This window comes from Neoarius graeffei, chromosome 4, assembly GCF_027579695.1.
Source record: "Neoarius graeffei isolate fNeoGra1 chromosome 4, fNeoGra1.pri, whole genome shotgun sequence".
NCBI classification, from domain to species: domain Eukaryota; kingdom Metazoa; phylum Chordata; class Actinopteri; order Siluriformes; family Ariidae; genus Neoarius; species Neoarius graeffei.
The window spans coordinates 80,590,001-80,603,261 of record NC_083572.1 but is presented as its reverse complement, the minus strand read 5'-3'; the positions used below and the strand labels follow the sequence as shown (position 1 = coordinate 80,603,261).

At 39.3% G+C, this 13,261-nt stretch overlaps 1 protein-coding gene across 1 annotated transcript in view; it reads right to left on the bottom strand.

Moving 5' to 3' along the window:
- Positions 1–13,261, bottom strand: part of inpp5d (inositol polyphosphate-5-phosphatase D) — a 52,251-nt gene that overhangs the window by 21,304 nt on the left and 17,686 nt on the right. The window contains exons 13-19 of the mRNA XM_060919808.1: positions 8,607–8,724; positions 8,389–8,485; positions 8,108–8,246; positions 7,649–7,757; positions 1,062–1,150; positions 693–774; positions 492–581 (exon numbers count right to left, since the gene is read on the bottom strand). Of these exons, the coding sequence (XP_060775791.1) occupies positions 492–581; positions 693–774; positions 1,062–1,150; positions 7,649–7,757; positions 8,108–8,246; positions 8,389–8,485; positions 8,607–8,724 (724 nt within the window). The remainder of the gene's footprint in view (positions 1–491; positions 582–692; positions 775–1,061; positions 1,151–7,648; positions 7,758–8,107; positions 8,247–8,388; positions 8,486–8,606; positions 8,725–13,261) is intronic.

Sequence of the window (13,261 nt, the reverse complement as noted above, 5' to 3'; positions counted from 1 at the left end):
ACACCGGACCATCACACCCATATGTGTGTATTCTCCAAATTGTTGCATCAAATGTCTTTATATGCTGTAGCATTAGAATTTCCTGTCACTGGAACTAAGGGACTAAAACCTAACCAAGTCCATGAATAACTGATTTGTAAAGATTTGAGAGGAAAGACTTGAGTGACCTGCATAAAGCCCTGACCTCAACCCCACTGAATAACCGTGTGATTAATTGAAATGGCAACTGCTTCCCAGGCCTCCTTGCTTGATACCAGTACCTGACCTCACAAATGCCCTTGTGGCTGAACAAGCACAAATCCCCATAGCCATGCTCCAAAATCAAATGGAAAGTCTTCCCCAGAAGAGTGGAGGTAATTATAACAGAGGAGGACTAAATCTGAAATGGGATGTTCAAAACACATGTGGGTGGGATGGTCAGGTGTCCACAAACTTTTGGTTGTGTAGTGTATATACCTGAAGTTAGTAGATAAATAGCATGAACAACATACCATTCTTTGAGACAAACTGTGAAGTCACTCCAACATCAAATGTCGCAAAAACAGGACAATGATCACTTGTCATGATGTCATTTGTGCATCCTGAAATGGATAGGAAGAATGCAAGTTAAACAATATAGTAAATGTTGAAATGTACTATTGCACAAGTTTCCACCTTACAAAAAGCTCAGCTTTTAAAATCATTCAACTAACCATATGAGTGACAAGTCACATGAACCTGTGGGTAGGACTTTCGAAGCACACGGTCACACCATGAGGGCAAGTTATATTTAGTCTGTTGGTAAGATAAAGAGAGGATTATATAAAGCAAAGGGCCTCTCACATTTTAACCACTTAGGCTGAGTAAAACCATATCCTAAAACCAAAAACTTCAAATGAGTTTGTGAAAGAAAGAGAGCATAGTACCATTCAGACTTGCTATCAGAATGAGCTGGATCAAAGTACAGTAGGAGCATTATATCTGACTGTGCAGATGAAAATCTACATTTTCTATTTTTCATCTGGATAATTTTTTTTTTACCACTAAACTATCTAGAAATCAATGACAACAAATATAAGTACCCCTGTTGCTTTGGCTTTGGTGTAGACATATCTTTCATGTGTGTCTCTTTCAAAACGATATGTTGGGGGGAACGTGATGTCTTCTTCCTCTGTAAAGGTAAAAGAAACATGTAGATAGAAGGAGAAATAGTGTAAATACCGGTAATTATGGCCATCTTAGGAAAAAGCATTAATGAGCCTCTATTAGACCTACATAAGCCCTTCATGACAACTGACATCACACTCCATAAAGTATTTAGAAAGGTCTATTACATCAAGCTTTAGCTGTCATAATAACCATCTGTCAGTTGACAGCTTTGTCATTATTTTCACAAACACCAAGTCAAGTGGCACAGATGATTAATAACAAGCTACTTAATCAAGCTGGAAAGTGTCATCATATCCACGTCAACAAAAAGCTGTCACTTGATTTCGGTTATCGTGAAAGGCCAGAAGTAAAGTCTAATTGAAAAAAATATTGAATATACAGGCAGTTCAACTATAGGCCCAAGTTAAGTCACAAAAACTGTAATTATATATTACATGCACATGGAAGAATTTGTTATTAATATAGTTTGAGAGTTTTAAAAATCTTTTTTTTTAAACAGCCTTCATTTTATCTGTGTAATTAGAAAACTTTTCTCTAAGAAGCATAAGTGGCAGTTTGGGTCATGCAAAGGACTCAAAGGTAATCAGGTTCGACAAGGCTTTTGAGCAAACTGAACCAAATTGAATTCAGAGCTTAACTTATCACATTATATGGTACGATGCATGGTGAGTTTCATACAGAACTGAATTTCTGATGTGGTCTAGTGTAGAGGGAATTTGGCTCAGAAGTGAATAGTTCAAGTTGCATAGTGACGAATAAGCTTGGACAAGAACTGAATTTCTCATTTGGTTTAGTGCAGAGGGAGTTTTGGGTTAAAACTGAATTTCTTGTCTGATATTGGATGGAGGGAGTTTGGGCAAAACTTAATTTTTTAAGCTGCATAGATATTGGGACAGAACTAAATTTCATATGTGGACCATTGTAGAGGAAGGTTGGGCCATAACTAAATTACATTACATTAATGGCATTTATGGGCGGCACGGTGGTGTAGTGGTTAGCACGGTCGCCTCACAGCAAGAAGGTTCTGGGTTCGAGCCCTGTGGCCGGCGAGGGCCTTTCTGTGTGGAGTTTGCATGTTCTCCCCGTGTCTGCGTGGGTTTCCTCCGGGTGCTCCGGTTTCCCCCACAGTCCAAAGACATGCAATTAGGTTAATATGGGACGGCCTTAGGCTGAGGTGCCCTTGAGCGAGGCACCAAACTCCCAACTGCTCCCCGGGCGCTGTTAGCATGGCTGCCCACTGCTCTGGGTATGTGTGTGTGCTCATTGCTCACGTGTGTGTACATGTGTGTGTTCACTGCTTCAGATGGGTTAAATGCAGAGAGGAAATTTCACAAGTGTGTGATGAATAAAGTTGTGCTTTCTTTCTTTCTTTCTTTCTTTCTTTCTTTCTTTCTTTCTTTCTTTCTTTCAGCAGACACTTATGCAGAGCAAAGTACAACATAGCCAGAGCAGCCTGGGGAGCAGTTGGGGGTTAGGGGCCTTGCTCAAGGCATTTCAGCCATTCCTGCTGGTCCAGGGAATTGAACCAGTGACCTTTTGGTCCCAAAGTTGCTTCTCTAACCATTAAACCCTGGCTTTCCCCATGTTGTGTAGTCTAATGTAGAAGGAATCTGAGCCAGAACTTAATTTTTTTTAACTGCTAAAAATTTTTAAAAATACTTGTCCAGGGTGTACCCCGCCTTTCGCCCGTAGTCAGCTGGGATAGGCTCCAGCTTGCCTGCAACCCTGTAGAACAGGATAAAGCGGCTAGAGATAATGAGATAAGATTTGTGAAGGGCAGTATTCAGTGTCATGAAATTTCATGGTCATGCAGTGAACAGCTGGAGTGCATCGGGCTAAATTTTACTCTCTCCTCAAATATGTCATTCTCTTTGATTGCACTATATTGCCCCCCCTTCCTCGAAAAATTCCTTTTATGAAAACCTTGAAAGAATTTTAAAGGAGTGCAATCTCAACAAAGAGGTGATAATCATGGGATATTTTAATATAAATTGGGAGGAGAAATCCTCAAGGAAAATGCTTAAACAGATTGGCAATGTTTTTGATCTCACTCAGTCAGTAAATGGTCCCACTAGAATAACAAATTCATCCCAAACTCAAATAGACCTAATATTTAGTAATAAACCAGAGAGGATCATCAAAACCTTCAACTGGAGTATCAGACCACAATATGACTCTCATAGCTAGGAAATTAACCAAAAAACGGTTTACTCCACTAGTTCAAGAGGAGGTAACTGCTAATATCCCTAAAAATAGATATGAGAGTTTTAAAATAGCTGTTCAGAGCATTAACTGGGAGGATGTGTTGACAGGGGAAACCTTAGAAGAAAACTGCAAATGGTTCTCTGGTATATTACAGAGCACTATTGAAGAATTTACATCTATACAAAGACATAGAAAGAAAAAGAATACTGTTCCTTGGATTAACTCAAATATTGTAAAACTTATGAAAGTAAGGGATCTGGCCTTAAAAACTGCCCTCAAAACCAAACTAAGACATGACAGACACAACTTCACTACACTACGAAACAGAGTCATTAAAGAACTTAGAACAGCAAAGGCAAACTTCTTAACTATAATTAATAATGCAGGGAATGCAAAAATAATTTGGAGCCAGTTGAAAAAAACTAATAGGACAAAATCATAATGAAATAAAAACACTTGAGCTTGCTGTAGATGGCAAGACAATAAGAAATCCAGTTGAGGTAGCTGATGCTCTTAATAATTACTTTATGGATTCAGTTGCCACAATTGTAAAGTCTTTTAGCCCTGGGCACAGTGGTAATATCCCACAAACCATACCAACTGAACCAGTATTTAATATCAAAGCTATAACTCAGGCAGATGTCATGAGAGTGGTGGGGGCTCTCAAGTCGTCAAGAGCTAAGGATGTCATTGGTATGACCTCAGTTATGCTCAAAGAGCTGTCAACACCTCTGCTCTGTCCCATCACAAAAATAGTAAATCTCTCAATAACAGAGGGAGTCTTCCCAAGTGTTTGGAAATTGGCTGCTGTCTCTCCCATTTTTAAAGGTGGAGATCGTCTCTCTGCCTGTAACTACAGACCAATCAGCATCCTTCCTGTTATATCCAAGGTCACTGAAAAACTTATAGCAGAACAAATTATTGCATTTTTAAACACATGCTCCTCTCCACTGCATCCAATGCAATTTGGCTTCCGTGCTAACCACTCAACTGAGACAGCAAACTGTTTTTTCACTGAAAAACTAAAATCCTTATTAGACCGAGGAGGAATTGTTGGGGCCATTTTTTTTTTTAGATCTAAAAAAGGCATTTGACACCATTAATCATAGTGTTCTCTTATCTAAATTATCTACCTTTAACTTTTCTATGCATTCCATTAATTGGATTGGTTCATATCTAACAAATCGATCACAGTTTGTTAGAGTAAGGAGTTATCAATCACAACCCATTGGTATACCTACTGGTGTCCCACAGGGATCCATACTGGGTCCACTTTTATTCACCCTGTACGTTAATGACCTGCCAACAGTTTGCCCTGATGTTAATATTCAAATGTATGCAGATGATACTGTAATCTTCATCCATGGTAGAAGTGTAGTACAAGTTGCCAGTCAGTGAACAAAGTTAATGCAGTAGGTTACAACATGGCTAAAACAAAACTGTCTGCAACTGAATGTGTCCAAAACAGTGTGCATGTTCTTTAGTAAGTCAAATAAACACTTCAATGAGCCAGATGTATATGTAGCAGGGGAAAGACTGCAGGTAGTCTCAGAATTTTAATATCTTGGTGTTCTGATAGATAGAAATCTTTCATTTAAAGCTCAGATCAAAAAGGTTTGTCAGTGAGTTAAGTTCAACCTCGCAAACTTTAGATTCATCTGGAATTGTATGCCAACAGAGGCTGCAATTATGTATATGCATTCAATGATCTTTTCACACATTACATATTGCTTAACAACCTGGTCTCAGGCCAATACAACATCTCTTATGCCCATCCACTCACTATATAAACAAACTCTTAAAGTTCTTGATAAAAAACCTAGACATCACCACCACTGTCTCATTCTACAACCCCGATTCCTAAAAAGTTGGGACAAAGTACAAATTGTAAATAAAAACGGAATGCAATCATTTACAAACCTCAAAAACTGATATTGTATTCACAATAGAACATAGACAACATATCAAATGTCGAAAGTGAGACATTGTGAAATTTCATGCCAAATATTGGCTCATTTGAAATTTCATGACAGCAACACATCTCAAAAAAGTTGGGACAGGGGCAATAAGAGGCTGGAAAAGTTAAAGGTACAAAAAAGGAACAGCTGGAGGACCAAAGTGCAATTCATTAGGTCAATTGGCAATAGGTCATTAACATGACTGGGTATAAAAAGAGCATCTTGGAGTGGCAGCGGCTCTCAGAAGTAAAGATGGGAAGAGGATCACCAATCCCCCTAATTCTGCGCCGACAAATAGTGGAGCAATATCAGAAAGGAGTTCGACAGTGTAAAATTGCAAAGAGTTTGAACATATCATCATCTACAGTGCATAATATCATCAAAAGATTCAGAGAATCTGGAAGAATCTCTGTGCGTAAGGGTCAAGGCTGGAAAACCATACTGGGTGCCCGTGATCTTCGGACTGTGGCAAAGTGGAAAACTGTTCCATGGTCAGACGAATCAAAATTTGAAGTTCTTTATGGAAATCAGGGACGCCGTGTCATTTGGACTAAAGAGGAGAAGGACGACCCAAGTTGTTGTCAGCACTCAGTTCAGAAGCTTGCATCTCTGATGGTATGGGGTTGCATTAGTGCGTGTGGCATGGGCAGCTTACACATCTGGAAAGACACCATCAATGCTGAAAGGTATATCCAGGTTCTAGAGCAACATATGGTCCCATTCAGACGACGTCTCTTTCAGGGAAGACCTTGCATTTTCCAACATGACAATGCCAAACCACATACTGCATCAATTACAGCATCATGGCTGTGTAGAAGAAGGGTCCGGGTACTGAACTGGCCAGCCTGCAGTCCAGATCTTTCACCCATAGAAAACATTTGGCGCATCATAAAACGGAAGATACGACAAAAAAGACCTAAGACAGTTGAGCAACTAGAATCCTACATTAGACAAGAATGGGTTAACATTCCTATCCCTAAACTTGAGCAACTTGTCTCCTCAGTCCCCAGACGTTTACAGACTGTTGTAAAGAGAAAAAGGGATGTCACACAGTGGTAAACATGGCCTTGTCCCAACTTTGAGATGTGTTGTTGTCATGAAATTTAAAATCACCTAATTTTTCTCTTTAAATGATACATTTTCTCAGTTTAAACATTTGATATGTCATCTATGTTCTATTCTGAATAAAACATGGACTTTTGAAACTTCCACATCATTGCATTCCGTTTTTATTTACAATTTGTACTTTGTCCCAAATTCTTTGGAATCGGGGTTGTACTTGGTCATTTATTTATTGAGGAAAATGATCCAATATTACATATCTGTGAGTGGCAAAAGTATGTGAACCTCTAGGATTAGCAGTTAATTTGAAGGTGAAATTAGAGTCAGGTGTTTTCAATCAATGGGATGACAATCAGGTGTGAGTGGGCACCCTGTTTTATTTAAAGAACAGGGATCTATCAAAGTCTGATCTTCACAACACATGTTTGTGGAAGTGTATCATGGCACGAACAAAGGAGATTTCTGAGGACCTCAGAAAAAGCGTTGTTGATGCTCATCAAGCTGGAAAAGGTTACAAAACCATCTCTAAAGAGTTTGGACTCCACCAATCCACAGTCAGACAGATTGTGTACAAATGGAGGAAATTCAAGACCATTGTACACAAGCACAAGGGACTAACAGGATTTAAGGAAATAAGTAAAACTGGCAGCACGGTGGTGTAGTGGTTAGCGCTGTCGCCTCACAGCAAGAAGGTCCGGGTTCGAGCCCCGTGGCCGGCAAGGGCTTTTCTGTGCAGAGTTTGCATGTTGTCCGCGTGGGTTTCCTCCGGGTGCTCTGGTTTCCCCCACAGTCCAAAGACATGCAGGTTAGGTTAACTGGTGGCTCTAAATTGACCGTAGGTGTGAATGTGAGTGTGAATGGTTGTCTGTGTCTATGTGTCAGCCCTGTGATGACCTGGCGACTTGTCCAGGGTGTACCCCGCCTTTCACCCGTAGTCAGCTGGGATAGGCTCCAGCTTGCCTGCGACCCTGTAGAACAGGATAAAGTGGCTAGAGATAATGAGATGAGATGAGATCTAGTGGAGGAGGAGTTTGGGACAGGACTGAAATTTATTTTATAGTTTTATAGTATATAGTGTGTTTGTATGTTGTGTATTAATGAGTAGGTTTGGGACATAACTGGATTTCATGTGCGGTCTAGACAGAGGGAGTTTGGGCCAGAACAAAAACTGTTCAAGTTGTAGGGTCTTGAGTAAGTTTGGGCCAGACTTGTTTTTTTTTTTTTGTATGGTGAAGAGTGATTTTTGGAAAAGAAAGAAATGGCTTGACTCTCACCATAAAACAGAAAAACCTTTCCATCTGCCCTTTCCATGTTGAGCTGGTCTCGGCTTAACAGTTCCTGATACTGCTGCTGTTTGATTTTCATCACAATGTTCTCTGCTTCCTGGAAAATGCAAAACAACAGTACAAAAGCCAATGTCTCTTCCTGTCTGGTAATGTTAGCATCTGCTGTATTTAAATGCTCAGAGTTAAATTAAGGCTCAGTGTTTTCTGCACGAGTCGCCACTGTGCTCTACCAAGAAACAGATCAATGTCAATAGTTTGTAGCCAAAGGTTTGTAGCCAACCAAATTAAATTATTAGTTTATTTCTTAGAACAATCATAATTTAGGCAAAGCTTCTTACATTTGATGGAATATTCCAGTTATCATAATGTAAGACTATGGACACTGTGTCTGAAAAAGACAATGATTTACAGTTTGGATACATATGATACTAATTAATTTATACTTACCCCTGGTGGAAGGTCAATACGGTAGTTCAGATCCCCAAACCAAAAGAGGTGTGTGAAGCGATGTGTAATGTCGAATGGATTAAGTTTCTTATCTCCTAGGTTCAGAAAGCGCAGGATGTTGACATAGTTCTGATTCCGTCTGGCAAGAAGGGAAAAGGTTAATAAAATAAGTAACTGTTCTATGAAAAATTAATTGGTTTATCATTAAAATTCTTAGGTTATACTACTGTGACAGTTTTTTTTTCATGATCTAGAATGAACCCAAATGTTTCTGACTTTACCTGATCTTCTTTTCACTACCTGAGGTCAAGTGACTGTTAACAAACCCAAACGAGGTGTCATTAAACATAAATGATACTCCCACTGCTCCCTTATTTCCTGAAGAATGCAAACAGAAACACACAAATAAAGATGTAAGACATTCCTGTCATGTCAAATTAGCCCTTGTTTGTTATGTTACATTTGTTCCTGTCATTTGTTAGGGTGGAGATTAACTGACCCAGGGCATTAGCTATTCCAGTCTTAACACTGTCGCAGAAGACGTGGGAGATGCGGTTCTCATGTTCAGGCTTGGCGAGAACAATGATTCTTATATTCCACAGTGTCTGAGTAGCTATCTGGTGAGAAATTAGGAAACGGCAATTAAAATAACTCTCATCACACTCTCAGAAAACAAAGTACATCATTGTACCTTTAGGGGTACTGGGCCAGTACCCTCAAAGGTATAGTGGTGCTTGAAAGTTTGTGAACCCTTTAGAATTTTCTATATTTATGCATATATAACCTAAAACAACATCAGATTTTCACACAAGACCTAAAAGTAGATAAAGAGAACCCAGTTAAACAAATGAGACAATAATATTGTACTCAGTCATTTATTTATTGAGGAAACTGATCCAATATTACATATCTGTGAGTGGCAAAAGTATGTGAACCTTTGCTTTCAGTATCTGGTGTGACCCCCTTGTGCAGCAATAACTGCAACTAAACGTTTCCGGTAACTGTTGATCAGTCCTGCACACTGGCTTGGAGGAATTTTAGCCCATTCCTCCATACAGAACAGCTTCAACTCTGGGATGTTGGTGGGTTTCCTCACATGAACTGTTCGCTTCAGGTCCTTCCACAACATTTCAATTGGATTAAGGTCAGGACTTTGACTTGGCCATTCCAAAACATTAACTTTATTCTTCTTTAACCATTCTTTGGTAGAACGACTTGTGTGCATAGGGTTGTCGTCTTGCTGCATGACCCACCTTCTCTTGAGAGTCAGTTCATGGACAGATGTCCTGACATTTTCCTTTAGAATTAGCTGGTATAATTCAGAATTCATTGTTCCATCAATGATGGCAAGCCGTTCTGGCCCAGATGCTGTAAAACAGGCCCAAACCATGATACTACCACCACCAGGTTTCACAGATGGGATAAGGTTCTTATGCTGGAGTGCAGTGCTTTCCTTTCTCCAAACATAACGCTTCTCATTTAAACCAAAAAGTTATATTTAGGTCTCATCTGTCCACAAAACATTTTTCCAATAGCCTTCTGGCTTGTCCACGTGATCTTTAGCAAACTGCAGACGAGCAGCAATGTTCTTTTTGGAGAGCAGTGGCTTTCTCTTTGCAACCCTGCCATGCACACCATTGTTGTTCAGTGTTCTCCTGATGGTGGATTCATGAACATTAACGCTAGCCAATGGGAGAGAGGCCTTCAGTTGCTTAGAAGTTACCCTGGGGTCCTTTGTGACCTCACCAACTATTACACGCTTGCTCTTGGAGTGATCTTTGTTAGTCGACCACTCCTGGGGAGGGTAACAATGGTCTTGAATTTCCTCCATTTGTATACAATCTGTCTGACTGTGGATTGGTGGAGTCCAAACTCTTTAGAGATCGTTTTGTGACTTTTTCCAGCTTGATGAGCATCAACAGCACTTTTTCTGAGGTCCTCAGAAATCTCCTTTGTTCATGCAATGATGCACTTCCACAAACATGTGTTGTGAAGATCAGACTTTGATAGAGCCCTGTTCTTTAAATAAAACAGGGTGCCCACTCACACCTGATTGTCATCCCATTGATTGAAAACACCTGACTCTAATTTCTCCTTCAAATTAACTGCTAATCCGAGAGGTTCACATACTTTTGCCACTCACAGATATGTAATATTGGATCATTTTCCTCAATAAATAAATGACCAAGTACAACCCCGATTCCAAAGAAGTTGGGACAAACTACAAATTGTAAATAAAAACAGAATGCAATGATGTGGAAGTTTCAAAAGTCCATATTTTATTCAGAATAGAACATAGATGACATATCAAATGTTTAAACTGAGAAAATGTACCATTTAAAGAGAAAAATTAGGTGATTTTAAATTTCATGACAACACATCTCAAAAAAGTTGGGACAAGGCCATGTTTACCACTGTGAGACATCCCCTTTTCTCTTTACAACAGTCTGTAAACATCTGGGGACTGAGGAGACAAGTTGCTCAAGTTTAGGGATAGGAATGTTAACCCATTCTTGTCTAATGTAGGATTGTAGTTGCTCAACTGTCTTAGGTCTTTTTTGTCGTATCTTCCGTTTTATGATGCGCCAAATGTTTTCTATGGGTGAAAGATCTGGACTGCAGGCTGGCCAGTTCAGTACCCGGACCCTTCTTCTACGCAGCCATGAGGCTGTAATTGATGCAGTATGTTGTTTGGTATTGTCATGTTGGAAAATGCAAGGTCTTCCCTGAAAGAGACGTCATCTGGATGGGAGCATATGTTGCTTTAGAACCTGGATATACCTTTCAGCATTGATGGTGTCTTTCCAGATGTGTAAGCTGCCCATGCAACATGCACTAATGCAACCCCATACCATCAGAGATGCAGGCTTCTGAACTGAGCGCTGATAGCAACTTGGGTCATACTTCTCCTCTTTAGTCCAAATGACATGGCGTCCCTGATTTCCATAAAGAACTTCAAATTTTGATTCGTCTGACCACAGAACAGTTTTACACTTTGCCACAGTCCATTTTAAATGAGCCTTGGCCCAGAGAAAACATCTGCGCTTCTGGATCATGTTTAGATACAGCTTCTTCTTTGAACTATACAGTTTTACCTGGCAACGGCGGATGGGACAGTGAATTGTGTTCACAGATAATGTTCTCTGGAAATATTCCTGAGCCCATTTTGTGATTTCCAATACAGAAGCATGCCTGTATGTGATGCAGTGCCGTCTAAGGGCCCGAAGATCATGGGCACCCAGTATGGTTTTCCAGCCTTGACCCTTACGCACAGAGATTCTTCCAGATTCTCTGAATCTTTTGATGATATTATGCACTGTAGATGATGATATGTTCAAACTCTTTGCAATTTTACACTGTCGAACTCCTTTCTGATATTGCTCCACTATTTGTCGGCGCAGAATTAGGGGGATTGGTGATCCTCTTCCCATCTTTAATTCTGAGAGCCGCTGCCACTCCAAGATACTCTTTTTATACCCAGTCATGTTAATGACCTATTGCCAATTGACTTAATGAGTTGCAGTTTGGTCCTCCAGCTGTTCCTTTTTTGTACCTTGAACTTTTCCAGCATCTTATTGCCCCTGTCCCAACTTTTTTGAGATGTGTTGCTGTCATGAAATTTCAAAATGTCTCACTTTCGACATTTGATATGTTGTCTATGTTCTATTGTGAATACAATATCAGTTTTTGAGATTTGTAAATTATTGCATTCCGTTTTTATTTAAAATTTGTATTTTGTCCCAACTTTTTTGGAATCGGGGTTGCATAATATTTTTGTCTCATTTGTTTAACTCGGTTCTCTTTATCTACTTTTAGGACTTGTGTGAAAATCTTATGATGTTTTAGGTCATATTTATTTAGAAATATAGAAAATTCTAAAGGATTCACAAACTTTCAAGCACCACTGTACTTATTTGTCCTCTTTACATACTGCTTAGGACCATATATGTATATTTTTGACCCTAAAAAGGTACATGTAGTTACCTTGAAGTCCAATAATGAGCCCTAGGGGGTACATCAGTGTAGATTGTACCTTGGGAGACAGATATGGACTTCTACTATACCCCAATTTCTGACAGTGCAGAAGGAGGGGATAGATGATTTAAAAAAATCAGTTATGAGAACTAAACCAAATTTTTTAAAATTTGCTTTTGCTGTCACTGCACATTCTGCCTGGTACAGTTCACCAGAAGAACTCAGAAATGCTTGTTCTATATCCCTTTTTAAATCAAACCTCAAAACATACTTTTATTCCATCGCCTTTGGAAATGGTTGAATGCATTGTTTTATGTGGGTATGCATTTGATTTGCACGTGTCCCCCTTCATGTCACAGTTCACATGGCAACAAATGCCACATGTCCATGTTTGCTTAGAGTTTGTTCTTCCTCTGTTTTCGCACTTGTACTTTCATTGGTTTGTTGTCCAACTGTGTTCACCTGTTCTGTGTTAGTCCTTGACTAGGTTGTTTATGTATTCCTGCTGTTTCCTTGTAGCATTGCAAAGTATTATTGTGTTTTTAGTGCAGTCAAGTCCACGTGTGTCCTAGTTCTGCACTGATCCAGGTTCCTGTACCACTATTCTGATTATGGATTGTCCTTGTTTGATGTTGTCTGCCTGTGTTTTGACCCCTGCTATGGACATTGGTTATGATTCTTGGATATGTCTCAATAAAGAATATACTGCATTCATGCACTTGCATTCTGTCTCTTCTGTACACAGTGCATATTTTGATTATTATCTAATACAGTGGCAAGAGGTACTTGGGAGAAAACTTTGTTTAATATAGCCTATTGTACAGCACGCTTCTGAACAGACATTGTTTAAATGTGCTTTATCAACTAAATGTACTCATTTACTAAAAAGATGTAGCTAAGTACTGTTTTCGCACCTTTTACATATTTTTTTTTTAACAATGAGAGTAACACCACGTGTTTCATTCCAACACTTCAAAGAAATTCCAAATGACTAACTCATGATAGTAAGTCAGTTCATACAGCTTTTGATGTATTATGAGTCATTATTGGCACTTTCAGTTAAATGACCCCTGTTTTTATGTGTGTATTATTCAAGGTGATATTCTTGTTGAATGCTAAAACATTAACCCTTACAGATAAAAAAAGTCACATATGAAATTGAATGGATTTATACATAAC